At 33.3% G+C, this 18,527-nt stretch overlaps 2 protein-coding genes across 8 annotated transcripts in view; one reads left to right on the forward strand and one right to left on the reverse strand.

The window, feature by feature from the left end:
- Cad87A (cadherin 87A) overlaps positions 1-17,933 on the forward strand; it is a 28,906-nt gene extending 10,973 nt beyond the window's left edge. For all 5 annotated transcript variants that reach the window (XM_075289214.1, XM_075289213.1, XM_075289215.1 and 2 more), the window contains exons 2-21: positions 6,195-6,294; positions 6,368-6,714; positions 6,773-6,918; positions 6,983-7,097; positions 7,173-7,365; positions 7,423-8,402; positions 8,470-8,663; positions 8,731-9,045; positions 9,110-9,338; positions 9,400-9,621; positions 9,693-9,797; positions 12,755-13,354; positions 13,427-13,834; positions 13,897-14,087; positions 14,150-14,936; positions 15,278-15,553; positions 15,618-15,880; positions 16,354-16,435; positions 16,502-16,714; positions 16,774-17,933. In XM_075289214.1, coding sequence (XP_075145329.1) covers positions 6,231-6,294; positions 6,368-6,714; positions 6,773-6,918; positions 6,983-7,097; positions 7,173-7,365; positions 7,423-8,402; positions 8,470-8,663; positions 8,731-9,045; positions 9,110-9,338; positions 9,400-9,621; positions 9,693-9,797; positions 12,755-13,354; positions 13,427-13,834; positions 13,897-14,087; positions 14,150-14,936; positions 15,278-15,553; positions 15,618-15,880; positions 16,354-16,435; positions 16,502-16,714; positions 16,774-16,848 — 5,805 coding nt within the window. In that variant the 5' untranslated portion in view covers positions 6,195-6,230 and the 3' untranslated portion in view covers positions 16,849-17,933. The remainder of the gene's footprint in view (positions 1-6,194; positions 6,295-6,367; positions 6,715-6,772; positions 6,919-6,982; positions 7,098-7,172; positions 7,366-7,422; positions 8,403-8,469; positions 8,664-8,730; positions 9,046-9,109; positions 9,339-9,399; positions 9,622-9,692; positions 9,798-12,754; positions 13,355-13,426; positions 13,835-13,896; positions 14,088-14,149; positions 14,937-15,277; positions 15,554-15,617; positions 15,881-16,353; positions 16,436-16,501; positions 16,715-16,773) is intronic.
- On the reverse strand, positions 9,594-11,454 carry LOC142220213 (uncharacterized). 3 transcript variants are annotated; one of them, XM_075289220.1, is made up of 5 exons: positions 11,386-11,454; positions 11,037-11,080; positions 10,845-10,981; positions 10,419-10,628; positions 9,594-9,936 (listed from the first exon to the last, which is right to left on the reverse strand). In XM_075289220.1, the coding sequence occupies exons 2-5, from the start codon at positions 11,049-11,051 to the stop codon at positions 9,819-9,821; spliced, it is 480 nt and encodes a 159-aa protein (XP_075145335.1). In that variant the 5' UTR covers positions 11,052-11,080; positions 11,386-11,454; the 3' UTR covers positions 9,594-9,818. The 3 variants fall into 3 exon arrangements, with proteins under 3 accessions (XP_075145335.1, XP_075145334.1, XP_075145333.1); XM_075289219.1 differs by lacking the exon at positions 11,386-11,454 and having other exon boundaries at positions 10,845-10,960; positions 11,037-11,312; XM_075289218.1 differs by lacking the exon at positions 11,386-11,454 and having other exon boundaries at positions 11,037-11,299.
- Positions 17,934-18,527: the final 594 nt, after the last annotated feature.

Consider the following 18,527-nt stretch of genomic DNA (forward strand, 5'->3'; position numbering starts at 1 on the left):
GTGAACGAGAAAAGAAGTAGTCTTTAAGCATAATTTTAAGTGAATTAACTCATCCTTTATTATTTTTACTACTTGTAAGGAAATTATTCAATAAACTTCATTATAAATAAAAATCAAAAGAAAGTTTCCTACAAACTTTGGGGGCTCGTCCGGGATAAAGGAGTCGAGTAATTCTATTGAATTGTGTGGTGAAAAGACTAAGAAGCTGAGACGAAAAGAAAAAGAAAAAGCTTATGTTTGTTAATTAAAGAGACTCGACCAAAAAGAATTTTGTGAAGTTGTGAAAAAGAAGCAATTATAAAAAGTAACATAGTAAAACTCTGTGTTAAGCATAGTAAGACAATAAAGAACCAACAACAACAAAAAGTTTGCTATTGAGTTGTGAAATTCACTGAAACAAGAATCTCGAAGGCATTTTGCGCGGGCATGCACAGACAGTCTTGTTGTGAAATTCAGATTGAAGCTAAAGCGATCACTAACATCGATGGACATATGTGTGTGTATGAGTGAAGCACAAGTAGTTGGTTGAAAACGTCGTTACTTTTTGAAAATAAGGGTTGGTCGAGATAAGAGAGAGACAGAGTGTGTGAGAGAGACCATTTTTTATGTGCATCACGCCATTGTATGTACACTAAAAAATAGAGTTTGTGTTGCCGAGACGAAAAAGTTTGAAAAAACGGCTGAGAAGTTTGCCGAAAATAAAGAAGAATCCAGAAAGAAGAAAACTGCTTAAGGGCGAAAAAGTTTTGTTGCTGTACTTGGGAAAAGCTTGTGAGCTGTATTGTGAAGGGCCGTGTTGCCGAGTTTGTGAAGAGCTGTTGTAAGCTGTATTTGTGAAGAGCGTTTAGCTGTGTTAGTGAAGAGCTTAATTGCTGTTGTCAAGAAGAAGAATTTTGCCGTGGTATTGAGAAGAATTTTGCCGTGGTATTGAGAAGAATTTTGCCGTGGTACAGAGAAGTTTGCCGTGTTGAGAGAAGAGATTTTGCTGTGTGTGCGCAAAAGCAAAGACGCAAGCAGAACGGAGTGAAGGAAGCAGAGCTGTTTTGATGTCTATGTTGATTTATGCTTTGTAAAGACGAATTTAATTTTGTAGAGAATATTGGTGAGAGTATTCTAGTTTTATTTTGCTTTGTATAATTTTTGAATTTTAAATTGATTTTAATTATCTATATTTCCTAAAATTATTTTGTCAATTTTGATTTCATTATAAGTTAAATAATTGATAAAAATGTCGGACATGGACCGAGAGAGTGTTTTAGGGATGACTGTGGAGGCTTTGAGAGGGAAATTAGCAGAGTTGGGATTAAGTACGCAGGGCTTAAAGGCCGAATTACAAGAAAGATTGTTAAGACATTTTGAGTTGGATTTACGGACTGAGATGACCGTTGACGATGGTGAGCGGCAAGATGACTGTAATTCCTTGGAGGACCAGAGCCCACTGCATGGCTTTGTTCGAGAAGATTCTGTTGCGAAGAGTATGTATACCCTAAAAGAAGTTAAAGATAGCCTGACTGAATTTAATGGAACTTCGTCACCCGATATTGACCAATGGCTACAAGAATTTGAGGAATTGGCCGAAATTGTTAGTTGGTCTAATTTGCAAAAATTTGTTTATGGTAAGCAATTGCTAATTGGTGCGGCAAAGTCATTCATACGAAGTCAAAGAGGTATAACCAACTGGGAGTTGTTAAAGCAGTCATTGTTAGCAGAATTTGGTTCGACGTTATCGGCGGCTCAAGTTCATAACAAACTGCGTAACCGACGTTTGCAGAAAGATGAGAGCTTGCTTGTTTATTTGTATAGCATGATGGAGATAGCAAAACAATCTGACGTAGACGAAAAAAGTATAATTGAATATTTCATTGAAGGTATTCCGGATTCCAGAGTCGGCAAGACAGTGCTATACGAGGCGAATGACATAAGGGGCCTTAAAAAGCAAATTTCGATTTATGAGAAAATTAGACAAAATCCTCAATCATTAAATAGAGCGAAATTTTCTAATTCGAGTGCTGCGAAGAATAATAGTGGACATGTCGAAAAGACGCAAGACCAGAGGAAATGTTTTAAATGCGGTGGAAAGTCACATTTGGCTAAAGATTGTTCTGTTAAAGATTACAAATGTTTTAAATGCCAAAAATATGGACATCGTTCATTTGAATGTGAAGAAGTGAAACAAGGACCTGAGACGAATGAGAAGAGACAAGCGAACATGGTGCAGAAAGGTTCGAATTTAATTTTTAAAGACGTGACTATAAAAGGCAAGGAGTTGTCTGCTTTAATTGATACTGGATGTGACATTTGCATAATGAGGTTTGATACGTTATTCCTACTTGGCGAAGTGAATTTTGTGCCAGAGAAAGTGGTGCTACGAGGCATAGGCGACAGTGGAATTGCTACGATGGGTCGTTTTAATTCTGAGATAATTATAGATGGCGAGAATTTCGATGTTACGTTTTATATCGTCGCTGAGCGTGACGTAAATCATTCGATAATGATTGGAAATAGCCTACTTTTGAGAACTGAAATGACCATGAAAGATGGAGAAATTACAATTCGAAAACCATCAGAGAGAAATCTATTTTTGGAAGAATTTGGTAGCATTTGCCTTAATTTTGAAGTAGACCACGGAGATGATGATGATGTTGATCTGGGTCATCTAGATGGAGACATTTTGACAAACGTGAAAAAATTAGTGAATGGGTATAAACCAAGAAGTGGTGTGAAAAGCCCGATTGAGATGAAATTGATTTTAAAAGACGATACACCAATTTACCAACGCGCAAGACGAATGCCGATTTCCGATCAGGAAATAGTGGAGCAACAAGTAAAGCATTGGTTGCATGAAGGGATCATAGTGCCGAGCACATCAGAATATGCTTCCCCAGTGGTATTAGTTTCAAAGAAAGACGGGTCAAAGCGACTATGCTGCGACTATCGAAAGCTGAATGAGAAGATAATTCGAGATCATTTCCCAATGCCTTTAATTGACGATGTACTTGATAAGTTGCAGAGTGCCAAGGTGTATACGACATTGGATTTAGTGAATGGTTTTTTTCACGTACCTATGGAAAAGTCGTCTAGGAAGTACACATCGTTTGTAACGCACAATGGGCAATACGAATTTCGGTATGTCCCATTTGGCATTACAAATTCTCCTGCTGTGTTTACAAGATTTATTTTTGCTGTGTTACAAGATTTGATACAAGATGGTACGATAGTAGTGTACATGGACGATATCATTATTCCAGCCAAGGATATGATAGAAGGGTTGCAAAAATTGGAATTAGTTTTGGAGAGAGCGTCTTTGAGCGGATTAAAGATAAAGTGGAGGAAGAGTCAAATTTTGAGAACGAAAGTGCATTTCTTGGGATATGTCATAGAAGATAGTTCTATTAGGCCTGATGAGGATAAGATTATTTCAGTTAAGAATTTCCCAGTGCCGTCTGATCGTAAGACCGTAGAACGATTTCTTGGACTAACGACGTATTTTCGAAGATTCATTTGTGAATATGCAATTATTGCGAAGCCGTTGACGGATTTATTGAGAAAGAAGACAACATTTAAGATAACCGATGAAGTTTTGGCTGCGTGTCAACAATTGAAAGATGCTCTTGTGAGTGCACCTGTGTTGAAATTATTTAATCCGAATGCTGTTACTGAGGTACATGCGGATGCGAGTAAGTTTGGATATGATGCAATGCTTTTGCAGAAGGACTCAGAGGATCAGCAGATGCATCCGATACAATTTATGAGTCGAAGAACCAAGCCGTATGAAGAAAGGTACCACTCCTACGAGTTGGAAGTTCTTGCAATCGTAGAAGCTCTGAAAAAATGGCGCATTTATTTATTGGGGATACCATTTAAAATTATTACCGATTGTAACGCATTTAAGATGACAATGAGTAAAGCTGATGTTCCACCACGAGTTTCTAGATGGGCAATGTTTTACAAGACTTTGATTACAAGATTGAACACCGATCCGGAACCAAGATGAGGCACGTAGATGCATTGAGTAGGGTGTCGTGTCTTTTGGTGGAGAGCAGTTTGAGTCATAGACTTAAAGATGCCCAGTTGAAGGACGAATGGACAAGAGCTGTAAGATCTGTTTTGGAGAAGGGTCCTTATGAGGACTATTATTTGAAGAATGGTGTAATTTTCAAAGACCCTACAACGGAATTAATAGTGGTTCCACATCAAATGGAAGACGAGATAATAACGATGGCGCATAAACAAGGTCACTTTGGGGTGACCAAGACAAAAGATTTAGTGCAAAAACAATATTTTATTCCAGGACTTACCCAGAAAGTTGAGAGGATCGTGCGAAGTTGTGTGCAGTGCATCATCACGGACGCTAAGAGTGGAAGAAAGGAAGGATTTTTGAATCCGATTGATAAAGAAGCCCGACCTTTGGAAACCTATCACATTGATCATGTTGGACCAATGGAAACGACGAGTAAGGCTTATAATCACATTTTAGTTGTTATAGACGCATTCACGAAGTTTGTGTGGCTTTATCCCACAAAGTCAACGGATACTAACGCTGTTTTAGAATGTCTAGAGAGACAGGCTGCTATATTTGGAAATCCAGTTCGGATAATTACGGATCGCGGGACAGCATTTACGTCCACGAATTTTGAGAAGTATTGCGAAGAAGCTGGAATACAGCATTTGATGATAGCGACAGGGGTACCTAGAGGCAATGGTCAAGTCGAGAGGATACATCGAATTGTAGTACCCATGATTGCGAAATGTTGCCAAGAAGACCCAAAGAGTTGGTATAAGCACGTCCGTAAAGTGCAGATGATGATAAATAGTACACCACCAAGAAGTACTAAGGTGTCACCATTCAAATTGTTAACCGGAGTTGAGATGAGACGTGAAGAGAACCCTGACTTGAGAGAAATTCTAGAAGCGGAATTGATGATGGATTTTTGCCAGGAAAGAGAGGAAGTGAGAACTTCGGCAAGAGAGAATATAACCGCTATTCAGAATGAGAATTGCAAAACCTTCAATGAAAGACGAAAGCCAGAGACCGTGTATAAGGAGAATGATCTGGTCGCGATTAAGCGTACCCAGTTTGGTACTGGTTTAAAGCTGAGAGGTAAATTTTTGGGACCATACAAGATAACGAGAGTGTCACGACATGGAAGGTACGAAGTGGAGAAAGTCGGAGAGCATGAGGGACCCAACAGAACATCGACGGTAGCTGAGAACATGAAGCCGTGGGTTCTGCAATCCGGGGCGTATTGCCGTCAGGAGGGCCGGTTGTAGGATGGCAACCTTGTTGCATACAGAGACAGACAGTGAACAGTAACTTGACGCTTACTAGTACTTGTATAGTCTTCCTCAAAAACACTCTCTCTTAGACCGTGAACGAGAAAAGAAGTAGTCTTTAAGCATAATTTTAAGTGAATTAACTCATCCTTTATTATTTTTACTACTTGGAAGGAAATTATTCAATAAACTTCATTATAAATAAAAATCAAAAGAAAGTTTCCTACATATATATATATATATATATATATATATATATATATATATATATATATATATATATATATATATATATATATATATATATATATATATATATATATATATATATATATATATATATATATATATATATATATATATATATATATATATATATATATATATATATATATATATATATATATATATATATATATATATATATATATATATATATATAAACTAAATCATTACAAATCACACACGATAACTAAAAGAGTTAATTTTGTAGTGTGTGAATGCAAACAAAATAAATAAATAAATAAATTTAAAAAAATCAAGAATTTCTAAGTTCATAATAAAAAGAGATGTAATTATACCGATACGCCATGTGAAAATTTTGATAATTTTTCATATTAATATGTACTGTATGTCTGTATATATCGCGTTTATCAATCGGAACTTTTTGTTTTTGAACTTCATTAAAAGTCGATTTTCAAAAAATTCAAGGTCGTTTATTATTCTTGGGATATTCCCCCTTGAGACTTTGGCCGTTAACAAGTTATCACCAACATTGTGAAGATGAACCACTGCTGCATTAACTTTTTAGTATTTAATTGAAACATAGATTGAGCCCTTAATATTTATGGGCAATTAATTTATTTTTTTATTTTTCTTTTGATAATCCTTGTTCTTTTATCTATTTTTACAAAATATAGAAGTAAATTGCCGTAAATGACGATTCTAACATAAAAATGCCTAAAAATAGAACTCTGATATATCTTCTGCTACTCCTAGCCAATAGTGTATTAATAATTTGTAAGTATTTTTTTTTTTTTTTTCAATTTGCATTTTGAGAAATTTTTATATTTTTCTCCCTTCTTATTGCTAGGCGAAACGAATTTTCCACCTGTATTGCTTAATTTTAAAGACAACTTGGTTCTTTCTGAAAATACTCCAGTTGGAACAGTCGTATACCAATTAGAAGCATCCGATCCTGAGAAAAGCAACGTCACATTTGGGTCAATAGTATCTGATCACTTTAAAGTTGATCCAACTTCAGGTAAAATAACCTTGATAAAACCTCTTGATCGTGAGGAAAAAGAAAGTGTAACATTTTGGGTTACTATAAGAGATCAAGTAAGTGAAGATGGAGAATCCGATTTGGATAATGTTGTGCAGCAACCACTGATATTTATAATATCTGATGAAAATGATAATCCACCAGAGTTTTTCAATGTAAGATATATGGTTTGTTTGTGTGGGTAGTTTTCAATTATTCCTCGATTTTATATAGACCCCTTACGGCGTGGATGTCTCCGAAGATACACCAATTGGGACAGTGATTTTCAGTTCTATTTTAGTCAAGGATCGTGACATTGTTGGCGAAAGTTTAGACATAAAATGTATTGCTCAACCACAATCACCAGATGCCTGCGAGAAGTAAGTAAAATAAATGCCACGAAAGAAAAATTATGATGGTGAGCTGTTTTTTTTTTCTTCTTAGGTTCCGTTTGGATATTATAACACGTGAACCCACCATCCTTACCGCTAATGTTTCCTTAAATGAAGCCTTGAACTACAACCAACATACTATATATCATTTCATAATAGAAGCGACAGTAGGTTTTTTTTTTGTGTGACCCATATTCCCGGGACCCAATAATTTATTGTGCATACGAATTTGTAAATTTTAGGATGGTGTTCATCAAACACAAACACATTTTGAGGTTCGAGTTAAAGACATTCAAGACAAGCCACCGGTTTTCTTGGAATATAAATCGAAAGTGATAGACGAAGATAGTCCCATAAATACATTAGTTCTGAAGATACAAGCTCGAGATGGAGACACAGGAGAACCCAGAAAAATTGTCTATGATCTTCTAACAAGTAGGTTGCATGGAAAAACTTTTTGCAAATTACTCAACTAATATTGTATTTCCTTAGATCCCATGGACTATTTTTTATTGGATGAACACACAGGAGAATTACGAACAGCTAAACCATTAGATCGTGAAGCTTTACCCGACGGTTCGGGTATAATAAAATTAACTGTTCGAGCACGGGAGATTGTAAATGGCGTACCAAGTAATGATCTCATGGAAAGTAGTACTACAATAGTAACAATCACCATACGTGATGTGAATGATTCACCACCAACTTTCAACAGCAAGGAATACGAGGTATCATTGCCAGAAAATACCGCTACAGGAACCCCCTTGGCTTTGGATATGAATGTTACCGATCGGGATGTTGGTATAAATTCCAAGTTTTCATTACGTTTAGAAGATGTTTCTGATGTTTTCGAGGTGGAACCCAAGTTGGTGACAGGTTTCTCTCAGGTTCACATTCGTGTGGCAAATGGAAGTTTAGACTATGAAAATCCAAATCAAAGGAAATTCATTGTTTTGGTTATAGCCGAAGAAACCGATACAAATCCCAAACTTAGCTCCACAGCCACTATTACCGTATCAGTGTTAGATGTAAACGACAACAAACCCATGTTTGAAGAACAGTCATATTCAGGATCAATATCCGAGTCTGCCTTGCCAGGCCAATATATCACTACAATAACAGCAAAAGATATAGATTCGGGTAGTTATGGCGATGCCGGCATACGTTATCATTTATCGGGCAATGGTGCTGAATTATTTGATGTTAATGAAAAGACTGGTGTAATAACGCTGGCCGATTGCAATAAAAAAAGATCTACAAATGGGCGAAAAAGGCGACAAGTGGGCGACTTTTTGATGAGTTACCAAAACGAAGATGAAGTAAATAATGATGCCAATTTCGAATACAAGTTAATAAAGACTCCTCCCGATGCCATTGATGTTAATAATGAATTGATGGCAGATACCCTACCAGAGACCACTAAAAACTGTTTAGATTATGAAACAGAGCACACTTATTTTCTGGCTTATAATGTATGTAAACTGTTAGATAGATTATCACAACTAAGCTTTATCGATATAATCTTATTTCACCCACTAGGCCCGAGATGATGAAGGACGGGGACAAAACACTGTTGTTTCATTGCGTATATCTGTAACTGATGCCAATGATTCCCCACCCATATGTGAAAGTCCTCATTATAGGGCTTCCGTTGATGAAGGTTCCCATGCATTTGATGCAGCATTAATAGTAAAGGCTCGTGATGCCGACACAGTATCCGATATAACCTATAGGTAGGCAAACTATATAGCTCATAAAAAATCTATGCGATTGTTAAAATAAATATTTCCTTCGTTTTAGCATTGTTGGTGATAAACACATCCACGATACGTTTACTATAGACAAAGAAACGGGGCACATTACCATTCGTCCCAATGCTACTTTGGATGTTACTCATTTGAACAATGATAATCTTGTGTTTGCCGTTGAGGCTAATGATGGTATATTTACTGCCAACTGTATGGTAAATATAACTGTCAGAGATGTCAACAATCACAAACCCAGATTTTTGTTCAATGAATACAAGGCCGATGTAGAGGAAAACTCTGAAATTGGACGCAGTGTAGATAAACTGCAAGCTGAAGATTTAGATTCAGGAATAAATGCTCAATTAAAGTGATTACAAATGTTAACGCATCTATGTATGCAGATTAATATAAACAATATTAACTATTTGTAGATATCGAATACAACAGGGAAGTTTCGATGATTTTCGCATAGATGAGAATACTGGTGAAGTATTTGTTTCACGGAAATTGGACTATGATAAACGTAATACATATCAGATTGAAGTAATTGCAATGGATATGGGAACTCCTAGTCTATCTGGTACTGCAACTTTAACTGTGGATATTTTAAATAGTAACGATAAGGATCCTTATTTTACACCAGCCACACAACATGCTGAGGTTTGTTTTAAACCACAATCATATTCAGTAAGCTATACTAAATAAAAAAAAATTAAATCAGGTTCGTGAGGATACCAAAGTGGGTACAGTTTTTTATACATTGGTTGCCATCGATCCCGATGTATCATCAAGAGATGCTTTGGAATTTGTTGGAGTTAATATTACCGCCGTGGACAAAGATGGCAACGAGGTTGAAAATAGTGAGCAATTTAATGAATACTTTACAGTAAAACGCAATGGCAGTGTAGCCGTTAGTAAGAAATTGAATAGGAATTTATTTGCTGTAAGTACATAAAAAAATTTGAATATTTTCTTTTTTTTTTATTTTTTTATTTTGGTTTCTAAAATTTTTAGGTAATACGCATAAATGTTTTAGTAACGGATAGTACAGCACCTACGGTACAACAAGGCATGGGTCTTTTAATTATCCAAATTATTGATGTTAATGAAATTGCTCCGGTAAGTTTTTTTTTGTCTATTTCAATCAAATGTTTGTATATTTAGGAATTTATCATTTTGTTCTAAAGATTCCTCAGAGTCTGTGGCTAAAAGATACTTGGGCGTTTTCAATTGTTGGTAAAAATCAGAGTATAAATTTCTGAAAATAAAAGAATAAACTTTGAAAGGAGATTTACTGAAATTATTGAAAAAAAGTCGGATGTACGCTTCAACTCTTCGATTTATGTGATCTAAAGGGTCTATTGTTCATTTAAATATTATGGGATAAATGTATATCTAACAAAAATAGATAGGAAATAAAAAAGTATTCCTAACGCAGACTAAATACTGTAAATACACCACTAAAAGATAGTGGTGCATTTGCAGTAGCAAAAACGATGAAAAAAAAAAATTATATTTTATGGAACAATCAATTTGGTTCAACAGAGAGTACAATTGGTAGTGATCAAGTGTAAAAACTTGAAGGACCTTTATGGCTATATAAGTTTAAGCACAGTCGAAGTTTGAGCCGTCCATAATTGTCTTTTTTTTTTTGTATAATTTCGTTTTCAAATCGTGGGGGTTTCCTAAACATTTCATACGAAAAACATAACGATTCAATAATTATTAAATGCTACTTACAATGTGGCTATTGCTGCAACAATTTTCATGGTCATACACGTTAGAAATATTACTAATACACTAACTTTACTGTTCGTTGTTGGTGCATAATAGTATAATGTAAAATATCCTAATAGTATCTCAATCAAATTTAATAGAACATGATCTAGGGTTTGAGCTATTATTGGAGGTATTAAGAGATGGGGTAAAGCCTCTGTAAGTATAGGAAATCTGCGAGAGATGACATAATTAAAAGAAGTTATAGTACATTAGGAAAAAATTTTGAAAAGTTTTCTCAACTAGTAATTAACATTTAATCAAAAGATATGTATATTACCCTGGTGGCTGAATTTACTGTTTTATCACCCAGATAAATTAAAACTAGAGATTGAGAAAACCGACCTTACAAAACATTTTCCCACACACAAGCATTTTAATATTACTTACATGGCAATTGTATTTGCAGCTAATGTTGTATATCCAGCAAGAAATTTTATAATTAGTAATATAGATATTAACAATACCAATATATGGTGCCAAAACATCGATGAGGGATCGATTGGCTGTTGCAAATGTGTTACAACCTAGAATTATTATAATTTTGTTACAAATTGATATACATGTAGTAGTTGGAATTACCTCTTCGAGATGCATTTTCAAATGGTATGGATTTAAAATGGATGCTTTCAAAAGAATTATGAAAATATTTATAGTTAAAATTTGTAATTTTCCAAATTCATATTCCGAAATAGGCATTTTACACAAAATATACAACGCATATTTAAAATGTGACTGACACAAGGCACATTTAATATGCCTTGTCAACGACACATTTTAATTATGCATATACATATATTTTGTGTAAAATGCACACAAAAAAAAAATTGTCTGGTTCAATCGCGGAATTAATAGATGCAATTAATTTTTTAATTGAAATGTCTTCAATCACGAAAATGGTCGTATCAATCACAGTTTTAATTTGGCATACAAAATATTTGATAAAAAAATTAATTGATTTTTTTATTTAATTGATGTTGATTGCAAAACTCATTAAATTTCTTGAATTAAAAACGTGACTATTTTTAATTACTTTCGTATCTGACTTTGTGTTTTTAGTTTGATTAAAAAATTAATTTTTTGAATAAATTTTTAATTTAAAAATTACACAAATTTTCATCACTTTTTTAGTCTTCCTAGTTTGATTAATGTGTTATTTGTATCAATTAATTTTTTAATTAAAAATGTTTAATCATCGACTTAATTAATTTAATGCTTCTATCTTGATTAAAAAGTTAATTGTAACAATTAATTTATTAATAGACAAAATTTTAAACTTCAATTAACTTTTTAATTGGAAATAATTTTGGTGATATTTTTTTCTGTGAGCCTGGTACAATTATTGGTAAGGTAGCTTCACTAGCCCAAAAGTAACAACAAATATATAAAAATAGCTACAATGTCAGTAAAAAATAAATAAACACATCCAAAAAAATTTGTTTGAATTGTGTATCACTCATGAGATGATACCACAGAATAATAAAAAAAAAATTAATATTTCTGTGCTGTAATATTGATTTTTGGGGGAAATATTAATTTTAATTTTATTATTATTTTTTTTAAGAAAAAGCAAGAATTAGATGTATACAAATATTTCTCCATTATTGTCGGTTACAGTTGAGATGAGCCGATATAATCAGTGTCGAATATTCAAAAATAGTGTTGGATATAATCGACAACGCGTCTTCATTCTCTGCACATATACCTGAAACAGAGAATGAAGTCAACCCATTTTTTAGGCAGAGACTAACACAGAATTTTTGCCACCGGCAGCGGAAGATGGATGGCTGAGCCGATATAAATTTGTATATTGCGCTCCGGTCAGTTATCCATTAAAAAATCATATTAAAAATATTCGAAGAGATTAATTGTATAACCAATCTGTCAATCATATTTTAATTTTATTTATCTCTACTGTGCATGATTTTTTAATTAAAAATAATTTTTAATTAAAAATTTATTTCAAACAATTAATTTTTTAATCAAACTAAACCCACTAGTCAGTTGAGGAAGTAATTGAAAATAGTTACGTTTTTAATTAAAAAATTAAAAGAGTTTTGCAATCAACATCAATTAAATTTTTAATTGAATCAATAAAAAAATGAAAATTTGTTAATGAGACCAATTAATTTTTAAACAAGTATTTTTTATACCCAATTGTGATTGATACTATCATTTTCGTGATTGAAGACATTGGTGCAATTAATTTCGTTAATATTCGAAATTATTGTAAGATTTTTGTTTTAATATTTGATACAAAGCATTACATTTCATAAATATGTTTCACTTTCTTTCTACAGAAATTCAGTTTGCCTTGGACCCCAGAAACCCCAATAATCAAGGTTCAAATGGTTGAAGAACAGCCTATTGGGACTATTCTTACTACTCTTCAGGCTTATGACGAAGATTCTACCATAGGAGAATATGATATCTCTGAAAACGAATATTTCGAAATTAATAAAACTACTGGAGTAGTTACATTGACAAAACGTCTTGACTATGAGACAATAAAGGAGGTGAAATTTGTTGCCACTGTGAGTGATACTGGTATACCACCTCTAACGTCAACGGCGGATGTTATTGTTGATGTTATCAATATAAACGATAATGAACCTCAGTTTACTCAAACTGAGTACTTTTTCAATATAACCGAAAATACTCCCGATGGAACTGTGGCTGGAAAAGTTGAAGCTTTCGATAAAGATCTTGGAGCTTTTGGAGAAATCACCTATACTCTTATAGGGGAAAATAATAAATATTTTAACATTGATTCGTATACGGGCAATATACGAGTTGCAAATTCTTCGATACTGGATCGTGAGAAAGTCAAACAGATTACATTAACCGTGGTAGCAAAGGACAAAGCCCCAAATCCGGTGTCAAAATCCACCTCGGCAGCGGTAAGATAACATAAATTAGTGATCCACCCAATGTCAGGAGGTTCTATAGAATATTTTTTTTCTTTTGCTTAGATTCATTTAAATGTTTTGGATGTTAACGATAATGATCCCGAATTTACACAAAAAGAGTATACATCTACAGTGGCTGAGAATGCTGCTCTAAATCCCCCAGCTGCTATTTTACAGGTTAAAGCTTTCGATTTGGATGAGGGCATATTTGGAGAAGTTCGTTACAACATAATATCGGGGAATGATGAACAATTGTTCCGATTAGATCCTCAAAGTGGTATTCTTTACCCTGCAAAAAGTCTCAATGGACAAAAAGGTGTATACGAATTGATAATTGCTGCCCGCGATGAACTTGGTCATGGTTCCGCAGAGGCAACCACCAAAGTTGTTGTTAATATTAAAGGTGTTAATCAACATCGGCCTGTCTTCCTCAATCCAGCATTATCTAATGCCACCATTGAAATTCCAGGGGTAAGTACAAGTAAAAGAAAATCCTTGCAGTAATGGGAAACTATATTGTGGTTTTCTTATAGGATATTGTACCAAAGGACTATTTAATATTAACCGTGAAAGCAGCCGATAATGATTCGGATGAAAATGGTGAAATATTTTATCATTTACAAGTCAAAGATCAAAACCTTCAAGAAACAGATGAGTTCAAAATCGATGCCGAAACAGGGGAATTAAGAACAAACAGTGATCTTCATCGAAAAGACAAGGAAAAGTAAGTCTAATTGCGCAAATAACAATGGACCAAATGTTGATTTCATTTTACTATATTTTTAGCTACGATTTAATTTTGGTAGCTCGCGATAATGGCAATCCAAAGCCATTCGAAACTTTACGTTTCCTTACTATTAGTATAATAGATGCCCATGAAAATAGACCTGAATTTGCAGACGCTAGCAATCCATATAAAATTATGGTCATGGAAAATAATGAGCGTAATATAAAGATTGGCAAAATTCAAGCAGTCGCAAGAAATAAACACAATAGAGATGTTTACTATTATATGTTGTTGGGCAACGAAGACGGAGCATTTGCTGTGGATAAAACAACGGGAGATATATATACCAACAAAACATTGGATAGAGAAGTTACAGATTTTTATACCCTATATATATTGGCAAGTATCAAACGTGATCTACATATATCCGATGAAGAACGGGCTGCATTTTCCATCAAAACATTGGATCGTGACAATACAGTAGCCAAAGTTATGATAACTGTTCTGGATGAGAATGATAATGCTCCCATGTTTGAATCAGAAGTATACTATGCAGGTGTTGATGCGAAGGCACACATTGGATCCGCTATAACTGTAGTAAATGCCACAGATGCTGATGCTGGAAAGAACGCCAATATCGAATATATGATTACAACATCAAATTTGTACAAATTTGGAGCCGCGAAGAGTATGGGATCTATAGTACCAAGTCCTTTTAGTATTTCACAAGAGGGTAAGGTGACAACGGGAGCTTTTGTTGCTGAATATAATCAGGATCGTTTCGAATTGGAAATTGTGGCCCAGGAAATAGAAGAACCAAAACGTTCGGCTCGAACAAAAGTTATTGTAAGTAAAAAAAACAATACAAATAGATTTCTACCAGCGAATCAAAGCTATTGAAATTAGAATTAAAAAAAATTGTACTATAAAATGCTAACTCAAATACTAGTATTGAGATAAGGCATTGGAATCGAAGATTGAAGTCAATTTGAATAAATTATTTATAGATGAGTGTTGAATACAAAAAAATCCAAACTTAATTGTAACATAGGTCCCAAATAGGATTCGCATATACCGAGGAACAAGCTCTTTAGAATTTGTAATCGTATGCAAAGCTTGATTTATTACACAAAATAAATAGTTTCGCAATTGTTATTATCATTATATCCAACATCTTCTTGCCGTAGGTATGGATTTATGATTACAGCCAACTTGTACGTATAATACTCTCTCGTCCTCTCGAAGAAGTTAAGCGACAAAAAGAAGAAATTGTTTCCGAGTTACGCAATGCTACTCAACATCGTATAATAGTCGATGATATTCATGTTCATGTAGATTCAATGTCACACACGCGCGCAGATTGGACGGATATGTATTTTCATGCGGTTGATCCACGTACCCAACAAATATCACCAGTAGATGAAATTCTTAAAGTAATTGATGCAAATTATGACTATTTAAGGGTAAGTTAATAGAAGTCCCCATATAGAATATCTAATTTTAATTTTGGATCCATTTATTTTGTAGGATTATTATGCTGGTTTTGCTATTGAAAATGTGGTTCCTGCCTATATAACAATCGTTCAAGAAGAATTCGATTTAGCAGTAGCGGGACTTGTTGCTTTGATTATTGTTTTATTTGTGGGAGTTGTCAGTTTCATTGTGTTGTGTTGTTGTCTGAAACATTGGAATCTATCTGTGCCTACTGAGAATAGACGAAAAGAAGCTTTAATTAAAAAACAAATAATCGAAGATTTAAACACCACCGAAAATCCTTTATGGATTGAGCAGTAAGTATTTGGCAAAGTTTAGTTTAGTGCACAGAAAACCCTTTCACGAAATTTTTTCCTATTAAAGTCTTAACAGAGTTAAAAAAAAATCAATTAAAAATTTACTTTCAATTAACATTTTATTTGATACTATAATTTCTGTGCTTGAAAACATTTTAATTAAAAAATTAATTGGATCAATAATTTCGTGATTGAATCGGATTTTTTTTGTGTGTATAAGGTCGAATAATACATGGTTAAAATTACAATTTTTTTACATAATATCTGTGCCTGAAAAGAATGTCGTAAAGTGTGCAATTTCAAAGATATATTTTCGATAAATTAAAAATTTACTACGTTCACACTATGTTCGACCATAAAGTGAACACATGGAAGGACGAATCTTGATAAAATGACGTTATAATTTGTGCAGTTGGTTAAATTTTATATTTCCCGAAATAAAACAAATTTCTCTTTCTTCCTTTCTTCTATAGAAAACTAAAATTGTATGAGGAACAGGAATTAACTATGCAGGTCTTTTCGGAACCTGATCATATGTCGAATTCAGATATTCAGGTTTGTATATAATTATGTCTCTACATTTATATCTATAAATATATAATTTATTTTTTGTTTTCTTAGGTACCCATGGATCATTGTGGCTCGTTGGAGCAACAACATGTTGTAGATAATACCTATGCTACTATTCAACCTCGTAATCATGGGGGTAATGGACCAGGAATGGTAGGAAATAATCCAAATCCGAATATTCCATCAAACAATCATGGTCGAATAGATCCACATATGACTGATTTTGCGGATTATGCTACATTACGTAATAATCGAGTACCATCGGTTAGTATTGAGACTATTTATGGATATTTGTTTACATTAACTAATTTTCGAATTTTCAGATGTTTGAATTTACTGGATCCACTTTCCAGGCACCAATTAGGGATGGTGATGATGTTGTCACCGAATTAATATAGGAATAAAGAAAGGATGTAGAAAAAAAGTATTCAGCCTCTAAACATAAGTAGTAATGTTAGAAAAAAAAACTCGAAATATTTTTTATATGTATTTTTTCTATTATAAAAAAAGTCTATGTATCCCTTTAATATCTAAAAGAAATTGATATGCCACATAGAACAAACAAATCAAGTGATCATCTAAAATACTACTGTAGTATTTTTAGTAGCAATATAACGAAAAATAAGATTAATTAAAATTGTTAGACATCTTCAACGAACAATTTCTTATATCGATTTCGCTCTGATATACCAAAAATGTCTAATTTGGCGTAGAAATTCTGATGTTTTTTGATAATTTGCTCAATTGAATGCGTTCGCTTCAAATCTCGAGAATTCCATGACCGTGGAATAAATCTTCTTTCATTAAGATTGATGAGTAAAATGCATAGTTTATTTATTGATTTTTGTGTATTTTATCATTTATTGATCGTGTAACAATATTTTATTAGATGTGTAGTAATATATCTCTTACCGATTTTTGTTTAGAAACAAAACTTAAGTATAATCAAAAATATGAAAATTTCCATAACTATTATAGATATTTGCAAAAAGTCCATCCAAAATACATATCTTTAGTAAACTATATTATTTTATTTTTAATTAATTTATTTGTAAGATTTACATTTTCAGTTAGGAAATATTTTCATTATATTAAGTTTAGCCATTCTTGCTGTATTGCAATCATTATAAGTTGCATGTTCAAATGTAATAACTTAAGTTATAGTTTATTTTTTGTGTTATCACATTAACCCCTGTTTTTATGAAGCTCCATCGGAGTAAGATTAGCCAATGGACTTGTAAAGAGCTTGTGTCACATGCTAACATAACTGCTAAACATTTTCAGTTAAAGTTAACTCACATCGAAAATACTTTTAATTATTTCTATTAACAGTTAAATCTTAATGAAGCTACATGAAAACGACCCAAACTGTTTCTAGCATAAAAAATTAAAGCTTCCAATAAAAATAACTAATCAAAACTAAAACATGGAATTATAAGCAATAAAAATATACACACAATATTAAAAGAAAATGTATATAAAATTTATTTTTACTGGCTCAATATTTTCAGGGACTTCAGCGCAGTCTTCCATTAATAAGAAAATCAAAATAATTGTTTAGTTTGGTAAAGTTACTCAACAAATTCGGTTTTATAAAAAAAAATGAGAATTTAAACGAAGACCTGCGAGACTTTAAAATGCAATTATTAGCAAATATTTGCATACCGTTAGTGTCTTTCGTTGTGCTTACATAGTAGTAAGCGCCTAATATACTTTAGAATGGACTTAGCGCTAATATCAAAAATAATCTACTTGCTCATTGCTTCAACAACGTTTATGTCCAAAATTATGTTATTAATTCGCCGTTCAGATAACAAGGTTGACTATTTCAGGATTTTATATAAAATAAAGGGTGATTTGTTAAGAGCTTGATAACTTTTTTTAAAAAAAAAACGCATAAAATTTGCAAAATCTCATCGGTTCTTTATTTGAAACGTTAGATTGGTCCATGACATTTACTTTTTGAAGATAATTTCATTTAAATGTTGACCGCGGCTGCGTCTTAGGTGGTCCATTCGGAAAGTCCAATTTTGGGCAACTTTTTCGAGCATTTCGGCCGGAATAGCCCGAATTTCTT

Source organism: Haematobia irritans, chromosome 1 (assembly GCF_050003625.1).
Source record: "Haematobia irritans isolate KBUSLIRL chromosome 1, ASM5000362v1, whole genome shotgun sequence".
Lineage (NCBI taxonomy): Eukaryota > Metazoa > Arthropoda > Insecta > Diptera > Muscidae > Haematobia > Haematobia irritans.

What these genes read in the sequence shown, in the direction of transcription:
- LOC142220213 (XM_075289218.1), bottom strand. Translation starts at nt 11,153, where the DNA reads ATGCCTATTTCGGAATATGAATTTGGAAAATTACAAATTTTAACTATA. An exon ending in TGAAAATGCATCTCGAAGAG is followed by an intron (nt 10,982 to 11,036) that starts GTAATTCCAACT and finishes TAATAATTCTAG; the next exon opens with GTTGTAACACATTTGCAACA. An exon ending in GTTGCAGCAATAGCCACATT is followed by an intron (nt 9,937 to 10,418) that starts GTAAGTAGCATT and finishes TTTTATTTTCAG; the next exon opens with AAATTTATACTCTGATTTTT.